This window comes from Panthera uncia, chromosome A2 (assembly GCF_023721935.1).
Source record: "Panthera uncia isolate 11264 chromosome A2, Puncia_PCG_1.0, whole genome shotgun sequence".
Lineage (NCBI taxonomy): Eukaryota > Metazoa > Chordata > Mammalia > Carnivora > Felidae > Panthera > Panthera uncia.
Window position 1 is genome coordinate 3,477,048 of NC_064816.1, and position 17,239 is coordinate 3,494,286.

At 65.4% G+C, this 17,239-nt stretch overlaps 1 protein-coding gene across 9 annotated transcripts in view; it reads left to right on the top strand.

Moving 5' to 3' along the window:
• The window catches only part of KDM4B (lysine demethylase 4B), a 103,745-nt gene extending 86,710 nt beyond the window's left edge, over nucleotides 1-17,035 (top strand). For 6 of the 9 annotated variants that reach the window (XM_049639647.1, XM_049639651.1, XM_049639653.1 and 3 more), the window contains 12 exons: nucleotides 1,926-2,377; nucleotides 2,642-2,762; nucleotides 4,770-4,948; nucleotides 6,985-7,207; nucleotides 8,463-8,539; nucleotides 8,744-8,799; nucleotides 8,983-9,091; nucleotides 13,011-13,196; nucleotides 13,285-13,449; nucleotides 13,784-13,903; nucleotides 14,428-14,520; nucleotides 15,536-17,035. In XM_049639647.1, coding sequence (XP_049495604.1) covers nucleotides 1,926-2,377; nucleotides 2,642-2,762; nucleotides 4,770-4,948; nucleotides 6,985-7,207; nucleotides 8,463-8,539; nucleotides 8,744-8,799; nucleotides 8,983-9,091; nucleotides 13,011-13,196; nucleotides 13,285-13,449; nucleotides 13,784-13,903; nucleotides 14,428-14,520; nucleotides 15,536-15,712 — 1,958 coding nt within the window. In that variant the 3' untranslated portion in view covers nucleotides 15,713-17,035. Of the gene's footprint in view, nucleotides 1-1,925; nucleotides 2,378-2,641; nucleotides 2,763-4,769; nucleotides 4,949-6,984; nucleotides 7,208-8,462; nucleotides 8,540-8,743; nucleotides 8,800-8,982; nucleotides 9,092-13,010; nucleotides 13,197-13,284; nucleotides 13,450-13,783; nucleotides 13,904-14,427; nucleotides 14,521-15,535 lie in introns of those variants that run through there. The other 3 variants (XM_049639649.1, XM_049639650.1, XM_049639655.1) reach the window with 3 other exon arrangements.
• The last annotated feature ends 204 nt before the right edge of the window (nucleotides 17,036-17,239 follow it).

Genomic DNA, 17,239 nt, shown 5'->3' on the forward strand with positions numbered 1-17,239 from the left:
TTGAGCCTCTTCCCTCCCACACTGTCTCTCCACCTCCTCTCCCTGCACCTCCACGTTTCCCCCCCCCCCCCCCCCAGCCTCCACCCCAGACGCTTCTCTCCCACCTCCACGGGCGACCTTTCATAGCCATCCAAGCCCCGCGTCTGTAGGGGAGAAATGGTTTTGTCTGCAGAGCAGAGAACGTCTATTATGTGCTTTCCTCAGCCAGATAACTATTCATGAGGCGCAGGCAGGAGGGGGGCCTCGGGAGCAGACGGGGCTCCTGCAGGGGGGGCGGTGGCACAGGGAGGGGGAGGAGTCTCACGGAGGCCCTCGGAGTGCTCAGGCCTCGGGCCATCCCTGCATCCAGGGCAGGACTGTGGCCTGCAGATGGGGAGCAGAGGGGAGGAGAGGGGAGGGGGCCTGGCCTGGAGCCTCCACTGCTCCCAGAGGCCGTGGGGTGTTGGTGGGGGGGCGAGTCGGCAGTTTGGCTCTGTCCCAGCAGTTGGGGCTGGCTGTCTGCAGGATGGGACGCCCATGCTTGCCGGCTTCCTGGGTCGGCACAGGTCAAGGGTGACGTGAAATACCCTCCCCTTGGGAGCCTCACCTCTTTCAAGGTCACGTGGATGGGTTTCTGCGGCAAGAGGTGAAACAGGGCCCTGTTGCAAACCAGAACGCAGGTGCTTCACCTTGGTGGCTGCTTTCTTGGAGAGGGAGGGAGCCCTGGCCCCCGGCGTATCCTTATTTTCCCCGGGGCCGGTTCAGGGAGACCCAGACCGTAGGTACCCTCAGCAGGGCGACCAGCTCCTCCCGGGTTCCCCAGGAGGCCCTCGGGCCTAGGCAGGCCAGGCAGCCTCTGCCGTCACTGCTCATGTGACGTCTTGCCCCTGGGGACCTGGGACATGCAGACGAGGGCCTGAGTGAGTGTGCCCATTCTCCATTGGGGCAGGCAAGGCCCGGGGGTTCCAGGGCTCAGTGTGCTGTGGGCTCCGTGCTCCAGTGGGCCACCAGGCTGGTTAAGTCCTTGAGGGCAGGGGTCCCCGATGCCTCGTCCTGAGCACGGCGGGCCTCACGGGGGTCACGACCTACAGAGTTCCCTGTGGCTTCCACGACTGTGACCTCAGACTCACACGTACGTTCTGGCACCAGGAGGGCAGCAGCTGGCCCGGGTCGCACGGGGCTGAAACGAGGCAGAGCTGGCCCCTGCCCGGGTCTCCGGGGGAGAGTGTGTTTGTTCCCTGCCTCTCCCCGTTTCTGGAGGCACCGCATCCTTGGCTTGGGGCCCCTCCTCCATCATCAAAGCCAGCGGGCCAGGGTGTCTTTGACCCTTCTTCCGTGGGTCCCTCTGCCTCCGGCCACAGCTGGGAAAGATCCTGGGCTTCTAAGGATCCCTGTTAGTACGCTGGGCCCATCCAGACCTTCTCCTGTCCTACGATCGTTAACCCCTCCGCAGTCTCCCGCCACGTCAGGCTCCACATTCGCAGGACGCGGGCATCTTTGGGGACCGTGATTCCACCAGACATTCGCTCATCCATTCAGTTTTCTCTGATGTGCCGGCCCCCAGTTAAAACACCACTGAAGACACCCCTGGCCTGCCTCCCGCCCTGCCACCTGCCGGAGATCCCCCAGCACCGGCCCTCAGGGGTGGCCCTCCAGGCCCAGCAGGCTCTCCAGTTCTGCTCAAGCGACCACTTTTCACGGTTTGGGGTTTGAGGTTTCGCTTTAAAACAGATTCCACAGGACGTATGCTTTACGTGTAGAAATCTACAAAACCTGGGTACTGCCTTGCGTCCGTCCCGCTCCTTGATGACATTTGGAGCAGTCCCCCACCCCCACCCCGCTTTGCAGGAGTCCGAACCACAATGTGGCTCTTCTCTGGGGGGCTCGCAGGAGGGTGTGTGGCTGCTGGCCTTGGCACCGACCTGTCTTTTCCTCTTTCCCCACAGAAGACGGAAGGGGCAAGCTGCGGCCAGCCAAGGCCAAGAGCGACAGGAAGAAAAAGAGCTATGGTCCCCTGCACCCCCACCACGCCCTCTTGCCCCAGCTGCCGCCGCCCCCACCCGCCCAGTTCCCCGCCGAGGAGGCACCCAGGCTGCCACCCCTGCTGGAGTCCCCAGCGCTGGCCCCGGGCCCCGCGCCAGCCGAGGAGAACCCCCCCCCACCGCCTCTCAACGTCGTGCCCCCCGAGGCACCTGGCGAGGAGCCAGAGGTGAAGCCACGCCCCATCATCCCCATGCTGTATGTGATGCCGCGGCCCAGCACGCTGTGTGACAAGGGCCGCGTGTCCTGCCAGCAGGCCTTTGAGCACTTTGCCCAGAGGGGCCCCACCTGGAAGGAACAGGCGGCCCCCATGGAGCTGACGGGTCCCGAGGAGGATAGCAGAGCCGGCGAGGTGCAGGTAGGAGGGTGTCCGCGGAGGTCCCTGGGGCTCCCACCTGCCCGGTGCTCCCACCACGGCCCTGCTCGCCTGAACCAGCCCCCTCGGTGCATCCCAGAGGAACCACGGTAGCTCCCGGCCAGCCCTTCCTGGGGCCTTGATCCCACGGCTGGGGACTCCGGCCTGCTGCGGAAGCCAGGCCGTCCCCTCTGCCCTGGGAGGCCGGGCTCTGCTCTGGGTGTCAGAGCCATGCCCTCCCCAGATGCTTCTTGTTCTGCGTTTCAGGCACCGTCCACATTTTCCAAATTGAAGATGGAAATCAAGAAAAGCAGACGCCACCCCCTGGGCAAGCCACCCACCCGCTCCCCGCTGACCGTGGTCAAGCAGGAGGCCTCGAGTGACGAGGGTGAGCAAGGACGCCTGTTCCCCCGGTGGCCCGTGCCCTGGCCTCCCTCCGCTGCCTGCCCCACCACCGACCGAGGTCGGGCCCCCAGACCCCCACCCCTGCACGGAATGTTGGACTGAGTAGCCCCCGCTCCTCCTGCAGCGCTCCCCACAGTCCGGCCTGACCACCCCAAGGCCTTGCCGCCACCCCCGTTCGCTGTTTCCCACCTTGGGGTGCGCGCTTTGTGCCGGGGCCAGGGCCTGAAACGCACAACGTGGCCTAGGAGGGGCAGGGCGCAGGTCCTGGGGCTCCAACCACAGCCCACACTTAACGTTTCTATAACTCAGTCTCCCCATCTGTAAACTGAGGGCTGCCGGCCCCGTGGGGCATTCTGCCGGGAAGGCGCACGGAGCCAGTGCCTACGGAGCGTGCCCGTGGTGCTGAGCCCGTGGCGGGTGCTGGGAATGCCGAGGCTGGGTTACTGCTGATGTGGCGCGTTTTGCCTGTGGTTTTACTGAGCCGCGCACCTGCTCTCGTGAGAGCCGAGCAGGTGCTGTTCCTGCCAGAGGCTCCTTCCCCCAGGCCTGGGGGGGCTGTCCCCGCCCCTGCCCCCGCTCCCGTGGCCTGTGCAGCCCCCAGGTGGGCAAGGACCGTGCCTCTCCCTCTCAGGGGCTCAGGGCTCAGGGTCTGCTCGGATGCCTGGTACGGGTTAGGCCTCTGGAACATTTGCAGAGCAGGCCAGCAAGCGAGCAAGCGGGACTTGGCCCCGCGTCGGCCGCACCCCCCCCGTGTCGGGGGTTGAGAAATGACTCTGCTGTTAGGGTTAGGGCTGTGCCCGTAGGAGCAGTGCCACGCCGACGTCGGGGTGGGAGGAGCGGGGGGGGGGGGGCAGCTGTCCCCAGAGTCGCACCATGACCTGTCCTGTGGCCAGGCCACTGTAGGGAGATTGGAACAAACCTGGGGAGCCAAGAGCCAAGAGCCAGGGTTGAGTCCTCCGGCAGAAATCCCGCTAAGCCAGGTTTTCATCCTCAGCGTCGGCCTTTTTTTATGTGGAATTTGTGCCCAGTCGTCTGGGCGGCTCCTTCCGTTTCCCCATCTGATCTGAGGGCCGGGGGGAGGAGGGGCTCTGGAAGCACCTGGGACCGCAGGGCCAGGGCCCCCAAGGGCAAGGGAAGCTCACAGGGGGGCCAGACGTGGCCTTACTGTCCGAAAGACTGTAGCGTCACCTTTCCAGAAAGTGCCTCCAAGGCCTCCCCCACCAGCCCTTCTGGCGCTTTCTTGTGAGACCGTCTGGGCCTGGGCTCTTTGGCGACAGAAGGAGGCCAACAGCTCTCGTCACCGGCAGGGTGCCTGGGCCTGCTTGGGGTCTCCGTGTCCCCAGGCAGAGCAGTCTTGGCCCATGAGTCAGGTCCAGCCCCCCTCCCCCCGCCCCGGGCCGTAGGAGACCCACAAGTGCATCTTGGGGGTCTGCACTGACCTCCTCCTCGCTCTCATTGAGGCTCGAGGCCCAGGCCTCCAGGCTCCTGTCTGCGTTCTCTTCCCACCATGCCTTGCCGGCCCAGCTGCTGTGAGGTTTGGGGCCTGGGGATTGAGCACCCGCTTCTCGGGGAGGGCTCCTGTGGAGCATCGGGGGGCTCAGCCCTGGGTCCCCAGGAAGCGAGGCAGTGGGCCGTGGGGCGGGGGGGATTGGGGCATGGCTGGCTGCTAGCGAGAGCAGAGCAGGCAGGCGTGACAGGTGACAGGCGAGGTGGGAGGGACGGCTGTTTGCAGCCTCCGTCTTGGTAGTGGCACGGGGTCACCGGAGCGGGGGAGTGACGCCGCTCTTCCTCGGTCCCCCCCGCGTGCCTCTCTCGGCGCGGCTGAGCTCGGGGAGTCCGCGCCAGACCCGCCAAGGCCGCGGAAGTGGGGGCCGGTCACCCCCGGGGCTCCCCGCAGCGAAGTGCCCGCAGGGTGGGGACGGGTTCCTCTGGGCCTCCAGCCATGCCCAGGTTTCTCTCCGTCCCCTCCCGCCCTCCTGTTTTCCTCTAGAAGCCTTCCCTTTCTCCGGGGAGGAGGACATGAGTGGCCCCGAGGCCTTGAGGTCTTTGCTCTCCCTGCAGTGGAAGAACAAGGCTGCCGGTTTCCAGGCCGAGAGGAAGTTCAACGCGGCGGCCGCCCTGACCGAGCCCTACTGTGCCATCTGCACTCTCTTCTACCCTTACACCCAGGTGAGGGAGCTCCGGGGAGGGTGGTGGAGACCAAGGGGCCGCTGGCTGTGGGAGCAGTTTGGAGCCGCCCGGCGGGCGGCCCAGGGGGGTGCGGGACAGCCGCCGAGGGAGCGGCAGAAGCTGTCGGCATTTGGGGCCGTGTGAAGCCCTTGGAAAGGCTGCGGGGAGAAGGGGGGAGCCCGGCCTCTGAGCTTTACCAGAGAGTGACTGATCGACGGCACAAAAACGGGGCAGCCGGTGGAGGGAGCGGGGCCTGGCAGGGGGGGCGTGCGGGTGGCCATCAGCAGGTGGCCGGCCTCAGCTGTCCCTCAGGGGCCAGGGGCGGCACGGAGCCGGGCCCTGACCGGTCAGGCCTCTGAGCCGAGAGGCCGAGAGGCAGGACACCCCGTGTCACCCAGCAGGGCTGTGAGGAGCCCCAGGCGGTCTCCACTGAGCCCGACGCTCCTGTCCTACACTCACTCCTGGCCGGGCCCCGCTCTGTCCTGTATTTCCCAGCCATCGGCCACCAGGCCCTGCCCTGTTTGCTGCTTCACCGCTGTTTCTCCCCGTGGCCCCTCCCCCACACCCTGACCTGCCTTCCAGCTCTTTCCTCCCTCGACAGCCCTGGCAGGAGCCCTGCCTGAGGCCGTGGCACACGTTCTGGAGGCCACTCTAGCCACGGGCTCCCTGGCCGGAAGCTCCACCAGCCTCTGCACGGGGCGCGCACGGCCTTCCTCTGCTGTGACATCTGTCCCCTGCCGTGCGCACAGCTGACCCCCGAGGTCTCTCCCACCCGCCCACCTACCCGGCCCCCTGCCTTGCCAGACAGGTTTCTGTTCATCCCTGAGTCTGCTGAGCTGCTTCCTCTTTCCTAAGCCCTCCTGCACCTGCTGTCCCCGGGCACCCCGCACCCCAGGCTCACCCGCCCTCGCTCCCACTCTCTGTGTTCATCGGCCCCTGGACTGGGAGTCCCTGGAGGGTGGGACCCGGGCCGAGTTGACTTTGGGTCCCTGGCTCCTGGCCTGGCACCCATCGCTTCCCTTGAGTCAGCCGGGCTACCCGAGCTCTGGGCCCCGGGCCCAGGGCAGCACACTTGTCTTAAGGGCCCTGCGGCCCAGCGCTGCCCGGGGCGCTGTTTCTACACAGATTCAGTGTTTGCAGAACTTGACATAGACAACTTCTCCAGGCGCGTCCCTCTTAACGCCGCTGGTTGTCGGGGCGCTGGGGACTCTGCAGTCCAGTAGCTATCGTTCATTGCGCCCACGGTTCCGGTCAGAGCCCTTGTAGATGGGGGCCGGGGCTAGCTTGTCTCACGAGGGTGAGGAAAGCCTGTGCCAGGCACGGTGCCTCCAGCGGGGCTCCTCCCTCCCAGGTCAGGAGCAGTGCAGAGTCCTGCTACTCCTGAGACCGGCTGGGGGCTGCCGGGCCGGGGTGCCACAGACAGGGTGTTTTCGTAACAGTCTGTTCATGGGACGGGATCTGGGCTACAGCCTTTACGGGACATATGTCAGAAGTAGGGGGAACACCTCACAGAGGTTCAGTCACAGGGCCATGTGGACAGACAGAGCGGGCGTGAAGGGCTGGAGGCCGCCGGTCTTGCGGGTGAGCTAGGCTCCCAAGCGTAAGTGAGCAGAAATCTGAAGGTTCCTGGCAGCAGGAATGGCGCTCGCAAAGGCCCTGGGGCAGGGTGGTGTTGGAGGCAGAGCCCGGGGGCTGGCGTGGTTAGAGTAGAGGAGTCGAGGGGCAGCTGGGGTGGGGAGTGAGGGTGGCAGGACAGTGTCTTATGACCCTGACTTGGGAGGGTTTTCTGTGGGGGCAGGACAGGGACTCACTGTGTTTGAGGAGGATCTCTTGAGGGCTCTTGCCTCAGGGTCGAGGGCTGGGGGGGGGGTGCAGGGCAGCCTCCGGGGGACAGTGAGAAGCAGCCCGCGGGGTGTCTGGAGGACGAGGCCACGAGAGGCGGGGGCACGGGGCAGAGTCGGGGAGGGCCACGGCGCCCGGCCCGGTGTGCTGCCCCCTGTGGGCTCCTCGCTGAAGGCGGTGACCTATTCCTGCAGTCCCTACAGACCGAGAAGGAGGCTCCCCAGGCCTCTCTCGGGGAGGGTCCCTCGGTGGCTCCCCCTTCCAAAAGTGGCCAGAAGACACGGCCGTTGATCCCCGAGATGTGCTTCACGTCCGGCGGTGAGAACACGGAGCCCCTTCCCGCCAACTCCTACATCGGCGACGACGGGACCAGCCTGCTGATCGCCTGCGCCAAGTGCTGCCTGCAGGTTCATGCCAGTGAGTCCTGGGCCCGGACGCCGGCCCGTGGGAGGACAGCTGTGGCACCTGTGGCTTGGGCCCCCCCACCCCCACCCGCTTAGGTCTGCGGAGCCAGCGGGCCCCCTTCTCTGGGCTGCCGTCTTGGGCCTTCCGCACGACCTGGCGTCACGGGGCGGCCTCCCCCCTGGCCAGTTCGGACGGTTCCACCGAGGCCTGAGATCTACAGATGGTCCAGGGGATCTGATCTGTCCCTGCCGTCGGTGACCGGCCCCCCTCCCGAACCCTGAGGGCCCGACTCAGCCCGAGACAAGAAAATGGGTGTGTGCCCCTTTCTCCGGTGTTAGGGGCAGCAAACGCGAGCCCGAGCTCCCGGCAAGGGAAGGAAGCTTTTCCGGAGCTGTTTCGTTTCAGGGCCTGCCCTGCGGAGTCCTGCCCAGAGCTCGTTTTGTCTCCTGCTAGGAGCATAGGCCCAGGCTGAGCCCGCCCTCTGGAGGGGCCTGAGTCTAGCTTCTGGGACAAGCCTGGGAGGCGGAAGGCCCAGCATAACCCCCAAGACTAGGCACTGGAGGGAGGTGGGGCCCCCTCTTCCTCCAGGAGGAATACTTTGCTGTCCCTCAGAGCCTCTGTGGGGACACAGCAGAACACTACAGTTCTGTGGCCTGGTGGCTGAGGTCCCCTGGTACTGCCGGATGGCGACCCCGGGGGTAGGGCAGAAGAGCCCTCGCTCTGGGGCGTGACCTCTTGACTCCACCCCCCCCCCGCCCCCGCCCCTGCTGCCTGCCTTTCTAAACCAGGGCCAAGGTCCTAAGCGAACCATCTGGGTAACCCAGAGCCTCCCAACTTCTGCTTCCTGAGTAGTGATTTTGCCTGAACACAGGGCCCGGCCCGCCCCGCCCCGCTCTGCCGTCTGGACTCTGGCATCCACGAGGCCCACTTTGCGTGGCATACAACTGCTTGGTCACTTTTCAGGCTTCCCAGCCTCCCCTGGCCTGCAGAGCCTGGGCCTTTTAGATGAGACTGGAGACAGCGAGGGCCGCTCTCGGCTGAGCAGCCCCAGCAGGGGGCCTCGCTCTCCTTTCCCCTACTTGTTTCAAACAAGCCATTTCTAGACCGTCCGGCTGTGCGCAGTGGCCTGGTTTCAGGAGGGAGGGTGGGGAGAGCAATTGCCCTAAATGCCGCTGCCGAATTCCAGAAGGCCCCATCAGCTGCAGCGGGCGTCCTGGCGACAGATGCCGCCCGGCTCAGCGGTCCCCCCACCCTCGCTTGTTTGCAGGTTGCTACGGCATCCGCCCCGAGCTGGTCAACGAGGGCTGGACGTGTTCCCGGTGCACGGCCCACGCCTGGACTGCGGTAACTCACCCCCGCGGCTGGGTGGTGCTCTGAAAGCCGCGAGGCCTGCGGGACCCGGCCCGGCCTGATCCCCAGGGTGACCTTGGGCGGCCTAGTCAGTCGGAAACATCAGGACTGCGGGCAGGGGTGGGACCGGCCCCAGGGCGGCGAGGTGGTGGCCCTGCCCCCGCACCACCTCACCACCGGGCTGTCTGGTTCCCGCAGGAGTGCTGCCTTTGTAACCTCCGGGGCGGAGCCCTGCAGATGACCACCGACCGCAGGTGGGTGGCCGGGGGCTCCCCCTGGGGGTGGGGGGCCGGGAGGACCCAGCGCGCCCAGACTGCCCCTGAAGATCCTGTAAGCCCCGACCGGCCGGCGGCCACGCGGGGCGCAGGGGTGGGCGGTGGTCGTGCCAGCAGGGGCGGATCGCCTGTGCGCCCTGACGCCAGCCTCCCCGCAACCAGGTGGATCCACGTGGTCTGTGCCATCGCGGTCCCCGAAGTGCGCTTCCTGAACGTGATGGAGCGCCACCCTGTGGACGTCAGCGCCATCCCCGAGCAGCGGTGGAAGCTGGTACGTCCCCTGGGGTCCTGGCCCTGCGGGCGCAGGGGGCGCAGACGCCCCATTGCAGTTTGGCCAAACCTGTTTGCTCTTAAAGGCGCAGCAGGCCCCTGGCTTCTGCGGTCTGTGTGCAGAGACGCGGTCTCTGCACCATCTGGCAGCCCTGTGCTTGCCGTCCCGCACAAGGGGGCGCCGCACAGCCTGCCCCCGTCTCCTCCGATTACTTCCCTCGGGCTCTGCGCCCCTGACAGACTGTCCAGTGCACGGTCTGGCGGTGCGGGCGGCTCCCTTGTCCTGCAGGACTGAGCTTCGCGCACCGAACGTACACGCCCCCCCTCCCCCACCCCGGCCACCACCGCTCTGCTGTCCGCCTGTCAGAGTTTGCGAGTGGGGTCACGCAGGACGTGTCCTGTGTCCGCTTTCTGTCACCGAGCACAGTGTTCTCCAGGTCTGTCTGTGTGGCTGCAGATGGCAGGGTTTGCCTCTCTCTGTGGCTACGTCACATCCCCGCAGTGCATCCTCCATTAACGGGCACCTGGGCTGTTTCTGGGTCACGGCCATGGCCCTGAACACGGGGGTGCAGATACCCCTCTGAAATCACGTGTTCAGTGCTCTTGGGTAAATACCCCTGTAGTGGAATTTACGGGATCGTATGGTGGCTGTATTTTTTTTTTTTTTAATGTTTTAAGTAATGTCTACACCCAGCGTGGGGGTCAAACACAACAACCCCACGCAGGGAGTCAGATGCCCTACTGACTGAGCCGGCCAGGCACCCCTGGCGGTTCTATTTTTAATGAAAAAAAATTTTTTTCTTAGTTATATTTTTTCAATGTTTACTTATTTTTGAGAGAGCGTGTGGGAGGGGCAGAGAAGGAGGGAGACAGACTCTGAAGCGGGTTCCACGCTCCGAGCTGTCGGCACAGAGCCCGAGGCGGGGCTCGAACTCACGAACCGTGAGATCCTGACCTGGGCCGAAGTCGGACGCTTAAGAGACTGAGGCCCCCAGCATCCCCTACTTCTAATTGTTTGAGGAGCCTCCATACTGTCTTCCACGGCAGCTGCCCCGGTTTGCGTTCCCACCAGCAGCGCACGAGGGCTCCCTTCCCTCCGCCTGCGCGCCTACACTCACCCGTTCGGTAGGAGCCGTTGGAACAGGCGTGAGCTGGGATCTCGTGGTTTTGATTTGCGTTTCCCTGACGATGAGTGACGTGGAGCGCCTTTGCACGTACCTGTTGGCCATCCGGACGTCCGCTCTGGAAAAATACCTATTCGGGTCCTTTGCTCATTTTTGAATCGGATTGCTGTTTTGCTACCGAGTTGCAGGAATCCCCTAACTAGGCCCCTCTTGACGCGTGTCGCGCTTTCCATCGCCATCCTCCGCTGTCCTCCGGTGGACTGTGGCCTCGAGGGGCTCACACCTCCTCTGCGCACCGATGAGGACGGTCGCCCCTGGGGGAGCCTGTGGGGCAGCGGACGGAGCGGGACGATGAGCAGGCCACCGGCCAGCCCTGTGACTAGACAGGTCGCTGACCTCTCTGTACCTCAGCTTTCCCCTCCGTCGGCTGGGCCGCCCGTGGCCTCCTGTGTGGTGAGCGTTCACGGGGCCTGACTGTGCGTAAGCTCCCGCCGTCAGGCTCGTCGTGGCCGTGAGTTCGCGGGCGGCTTCGCCGGGGACCCGTGTGGCCCACCCCCGGGCTGCAGGTGGGCAGAAGGCAGAGGAAGCGGGCTCTGGGCCTGCCGGGGGGTCCTGTGGGGCCACCCGGCCGGGTTGACGGGGCAGCAGGAGGGAGCCCGTGTGGGAGGGCGGGGGCCTTGGTCACGGAGCCAGCACTGCCCCCACCCGAGTCCCGACAGGTGATCAGGAAAGGGCCGGGTGGCCGCAGGGGGCTCCTCCGGGAAGGCGGGCGTAAAAGGCTTCATTATTCAGGGGACGTGACGGTGCCGTGCTTGGCGCCCGTGATAGATCCTCCCTCCCAGACGCTTTATGGATCATCTGACATTTCCAGCTTGCAGCCTCTTCATTACCAGTACTTGTAACGATGAATTAAAAATCCTTCTACATGAGGCTCACTTGTACTGCCTAATGGAGCCTCGTGAGGAAGCCGGCAGCTAACTCCTGCTTGTCCAGCCACCCGCCCGCCTTCCCAGGGCCACGTGCTGGCCGCGGGCTCGGGGATGGTCACTCCTGGTCATCTGTCCATCTGTCTGTCCCTGTGACTACCTGGCCTCTGGCCCCGGGCACTGGGGCTGCCCTGGCTCGTGGGGGCGGGCCCCATGCCTACGGGGGCCTGAGCCCAGACCCCCTCCCGGGCTCGCCAGGTTTGCGCCCATGCTCACCCCCGTCACCAGGCTGGGATGGGACCTGGAGGGACTTCGCGGTCCGGTGGAGACTCCAAGCGAGTCAGCTTGTGATCAGCTACGGGGGTGGTACAGGCGTGGCTGGTGGGGGGCGGGTGGTTTGAGCCGGCTCTGCCCTCTCATCACCCCTGCTTTGAGGGGAGGCGCTGACGTCTGGCGGTGCTGGTGCCGGAGGGAGGGTGGGCCTTTGCCAGAGCAGGTTGGCGGGTGGGCGTGAGGGGCAGGTTGAGCACAGGGGACTTGGTACGGGGCGATGGGGGGCGTCTGCAGGCAAGAGCAGCCTCCACGGCCAGCGTCACGCCCGTCGGTGACCCCGGCCGCCCCAGACCACCGCTGTGCACGATGTCCGCCCTCCCTGCACCCCCTCCGTACAGCCTCCACCCAGGGAGACCCAGACGCCCAGCACCGGAGGCTCCGACAAATAGTGTGGTGGGGGCCTGGCCTGCATTCTCTGCGACGCGGGAGCTCGGGATGAGGGCCCCGCCACCCACGGGCTGAAATGGGTTGTGCTGTGCCAGCCCAGCTGTTGGGTCCTCCTGGGCCTCCGCCGGCAGGTGGGGGCCTGGCTCCCTGCGCCTTCCACCCCTGCGGAGGAGGCCCAGTCCTGGAGGGTTAACGCGCCCCCGCCTGTGGTTGTGCGCCCGGCCCCGCGGGCTGGCGGGATTAGGTATTGACAGTTTAATAATGAGATCTCATTGCCATCGATTGGGCGGTGGGCGTGCTCCTGCTGTGCCCTGTGCTGCGCGGCTTATCTGGCCTTTGAACACGGTTTACAGAGCGATAAAGGCCCACTTAGTAAGTGTAGGAAATGCTCACAGTGGCCGCCCTCTGTGGGGCGGGGAGGGGGCAGGGCCGGCCTGCGGGGCGGACCCTCCTGGGGAAGAGCCTCCGGGAGGAGGAGGGGGCGGCTCCACAGTGCCTTCTATTCAAAATTAAGGTAAAATTCCCCATTTTAAAGTACAGTTGAGTGACTTTTAGTACGTTCACGGATTGAGGCAATCATCACCATGATCTGGTTCCAGAACATTCCACCTCCCCAGAAAGAAACCCGTCCCCATCAGCTGTCAACCCACCCAGCCCCCCGGCCCCCACGAGCCCCCTTCCCGTCCGTGGATGAGCCTGTTGTGGACGTTCCGCTCGCGTGGCCTCATATCCCGCGTGGCCTCTCGTGTCTGCTTCCCTCCCCACGCGTCGTGTGTCCAGGGTCCGTCCGCGGGGCGGCGGGGGTGGGCGCCTCGCTCCTGCTCCGGCCGAGGGACGTGCGCGTGCGTGTGTCCCAGGCAGCTATGCAGAGACAGTGGGGGGAGGAGGATCCGCAGGTGCTCCTGGAGGAAAAGCCACTGGCTGGGTCGGGGGGGGGGGGGGGTGGGGGCTCCACCCACCACGGCCAAGACCCCTGGCCACGCAGAGTTCTGCGGGCTTTTCCCACAGTGCTTCCCCCAACAAACGCCAGCCCCCGGGGCTGCTGAGTTCCTGGCCTGGGGCTGGGGGGGGGGGGTCGCTCCCGGGAGACAGCCCCGGGGGTCCCGGAAAGGGCCTCGTAGCCCCCTGTCCTCGGCCTGTGTCCCCCCAGAAGTGCGTGTACTGCCGGAAGCGGATGAGGAAGGTATCAGGAGCCTGCATCCAGTGCTCCTGTGAGCACTGTTCCACCTCCTTCCACGTGACCTGCGCCCACGCCGCCGGGGTCCTCATGGAGCCTGACGACTGGCCCTACGTTGTCTCCATCACCTGCTTCAAGCACAAGTCAGGGGGCCACACCGTGAGTGCCCCGCCCGCCCCCTCCCGCCCCCGCCCCCGGCCGGCCGGCCACCTGCGCGCCGACAAGGCCCTGTCCCCGCCGCCCCCAGGTCCAGTTCCTGAGGGCCGTGTCCTTGGGCCAGATGGTCATCACCAAGAACCGCAACGGGCTCTATTACCGCTGCCGGGTCATCGGCACCAGCACGCAGACCTTCTACGAAGTCAACTTCGACGACGGGTCCTACAGCGACAACCTGTACCCGGAGAGCATTACCGTGAGCGGGGCTGTCCTCGGGAAGCCGGGGAGGGGGGAGGGGGGAAGGGGGAGCGCTTCGGGGGGGGGGGGCGGGGCTGTCCTCGGGAAGCCGGCTCGGCCCCTGCGGTGCTCCCCTGGCCCCACCACCGCAGGAGGGCTCCCGGGTTGTGCAGACGCTGAGCGGGAAGTAGTCAGTTCCAGAGTCGGCCGCCTGTGCTCACGCACTTGCTGGGAGAGTTCAGGCCCGGAACGCCACTCCCCTCCTGTGCACACACTCGAGGGCCGGGGCAGATGACAGTGGGAGGCGTGGGAGGCGCTGAAGCCCCACTTGCCGCCCCCTTCCTCCCTTGCAGAGTAGGGACTGTGTCCGGCTGGGACCCCCACCCGAGGGGGAGTTTGTGGAGCTTCGGTGGGCGGATGGCAACATGTACAAGGCCAGGTTCATTTCCTCCGTGACGAGCCACGTCTATCAGGTGAGCCGGCCCCTGCTTCGCCAGGGCAGGGACGGAGCCACGGATGGGCCGTGGCCAGCTCCCGCTGGGGACATAAACGCTCAGGGTTTCTTAGGCCTTTAAGCGGGGAGGGGTCTCCGCTTGTCCGATATTTTCCCCCCAAGTTGTCTTTCTGACTCCGCGTGTCTGGTACGCCATACAGACATAAAATTTACTGTTTCAAGCATTTTTTAGCATACAGTCCCACGCCCCGCATTTTTTTTTAATCGCGGTGGTTGTGAGTTTCTTTCCGTGATTGTGGAAGGGAAGTTATTCAGCAGCTTGAAATCTTAGAAGAAGATCACCCGTGTGCCAGCCACCAAAGTCGACGGCCACTCGTCCTTGGCTGTTTTGCTTTCTCTCGCGTCCGCCAGCCCCTGGATCTCTCCGTGGCACACCCCTCGCCCCTCCCTCTCTGGGTGCTCCTACTTGATGAGTGGGGGCGGGGAGGCCGCCAGGGCAGGGCTGGCCAGCGGGGCGCCCCTGAGAACCGCCTCCCTTTGCAGGTGGAGTTCGAGGACGGGTCCCAGCTGATGGTGAAGCGCGGGGACATCTTCACCCTGGACGAGGAGCTCCCCAAGAGGGTCCGGTCGCGGCTGGTAAGTGGCAGAACAGGGTGGGGACGCGGCCCCCAGAAGCCGTTAGTGGTCCTTGTGGAAGCAGCCTGTCCAAATGGCCTTGACCTCCCCCTCGTCCTTAGTCGCAGGGCTGGAACAGCCCAGCCAGGAGGAGGCGAATCTGCGTGGGGGGGGGGGGGGGGGCAGCCATTGTGCTCGGTGCGCAGCGGCCAGCGGCCACAGGCCGCCTGAACACAAAACCTGAGCTCAGAGCTGCTCCAAAGCTCATCCCTTTTCAAAGGGAACAATGAGTCCCAGAGGCGAGGGATGGTGACAGGACTTTTTCTCCCGGGCCCTTTGCATTTGTGTTTCTCCCGTCTTTAATGCCAAGGCAAGGTTTTGACGAGCAGGGGGCTGTGGCCATCGGTGAATGAGCTCAAAGTAAGAGCTGGCGTGGGTCTCACGGCCGACCTGACCCCAGGATCCCTCCGGGAAGCACAGGGGGCCCAGACGGAGCCCGGCCACCCAGCCACCCTCTGGGAGGACAGCCCAGGCTCTGGGCGCCCGCTCCCCTGGGGCCCGTGACTAGGGGGGCCTGGATGGCTCGCACACGGGATCGGGGGCTCACGCAGAGGCAGGAACGCTGGGCAGCCGTCCCTGGCGACCGGTGTCACTCCCAGAAGGTCACCGGTTGAGGGACCCTGCCTGGAGGCCACGGGCATGTGCTTCAGCCGGGTGCCCGCACGGAGCCCCCCGAGGGGCTGCTGTGACGAGGCATCTTGGGATTTTCAACCACAGATGTCGTCTGTCACGGTCCTGAGGCCAACGTGTGGGCTCAGATTTGGTGGCTGGGGACAGCGGCCTCCAGGTCACAGACGCCTCCCTTCTGGTGGCAGGAGGGAGAGGGAGAGCTCCCGTGGGCCTCTTTGTTTATGGGCCCCGATCCCATTCACACGGCCTCCTCCCGATACCGTCACCGTAGGGGTCAGGCTCCCACAGACGGATTTGGGGGCGCCCCGCTGCCACGCTAACCCCCGTGCCGTCTGGTCTCCTGCAGTCGCTCAGCACGGGGGCACCTCAGGAGAACACCTTCTCGGGAGAGGAGGTGAAGGCCGCCAAGCGCCCGCGGGTGGGCACCCCACGCGCCCCCGAGGACTCAGGACGGAACCCGGACTACCTAGCGTTCATGGAGAGCCTCTTGCGGGCGCAGTGCCGGCCCGGGGCCCCCTTCTAGGACAGCCGGCCGCCCGGCGACCCCTCGGCCCAGCAAGGCAGGCGGCGGCCGGCCCTGGCGTTTGCTTGCTGTGAATTCCTGTCCTCGCCTCCCCGGCCCCCGAGAGGCTACCTCTGCGCTGCCGCCCCCGCTCTGCGGCGACAGGAGCCAGCAGGACGCCGGCACGCGGCCCCCGGACTCAGGGAGCAGGGCCACGCGGGCTCTGGGGGGGCCGGCCGGGGACTCGCGCCACCCCCACGACTCAGATTCGTAAACCATGTAAGCTCTTCTCGAAAAGGTGCTACTGCTTTGCCTGCCTCCTGAGCAGCCTTGGAGGTTGTGACTTCTGTACATACGTGACCTTTGTGAGGCTCTTTCTAGAAATACCTGTTGTTTAAAAAAACACGAGGAAAAAAAGGAAAACAAAGAAAAGGAAAAAAAATCCCCAAAGTTGTTTTCTAGATTTGTGGCTTTAAACACGAAACAAAACAAAACACAAACGTTCTTTTTTTTCCAGAACCAAGATACGCTGAGGGAGATAAAAGCATCTCGGGTTTTTTGTTGGCTTGTTGGTTTGTTGGTCATTGTTTTAAAACCTCGCTTGTCTGCGCACCAGCGGCAGGGAGGTGCCCCGCATGCGGGGAGGCCCGGTGGCACCTGGGAGGCCAGGCAGGGTGCCGGTGACAGGGTGACGGGCGTCGGCCCGTCCCTCCTCTCTCCGGGACTTGGCGAAGGTCTGGGCGGCTGGCCCTGCCTGCTCCCTCTGGGGGCGACCACCAGCTGCAGGGGTCACAGAGCCCCCTTCCGGTCCACGCGCGCCTTCACGAAATAAACACGCTCTCTCCTGGTTTGTTCCCTCTCCTGCTTCTTCCCCTCGTGACTGCACTGCCGGCCGGGGGCCTCCGCTGTTTGCAAAAGGCTCCGTGTCCCCAGAGCGTCCCCCTCCCGGCCGTGTGCGTGGCCGGGCGTCTGTTCACCGACAAGCGTGGGTGACATCCGTGGCTATCTGGGGAGGGAGGATGTGAAACCAGCCAGCTCTCCTCCCCCGGCCCCCACCCCGTGGCCCCAGGCCCTGGCCGCCGCCCCACCGGCGCAGGGGTGCCTGCCTTGGACCCCGAGGGGCCAATGGCGTCCGCGTCTTGCTTGGGAGACGTGGGTCTGTGCGTCTGGGGGACGCTGATGTCAGCACGGAGGAACCGGGGTTTCCGAGGCGTGCTTGTGAGGGGCTTTGGGCCCCCGCCCACCTGCCCCCGGGAGCCTCGCCCACCGCGGCGGCCCCTGCCGTCCTGCCCAGGGATTGCCGGCAGAATCTGCTCGTGTAAAAAAAAAAAAAAAAATTAAAAAGAGTGTTCTGCTGGTTGCCCGGCCAGAAAGAACTATATAAGGAGAACAGAAAAGATGTAAATGAGCCGAGAACCTTGCGTTTCGTTGGTGGGGGCGGGGGGCAGGTGCCCTGGAGGGGGCGGGGGCCGGAGGTGCCGCGGGGAGCCCGCCGGATGTGGGGGTCCCCCTCTGCATGCGGCAGCCCCGCGGGGCGCCGGCACTGTG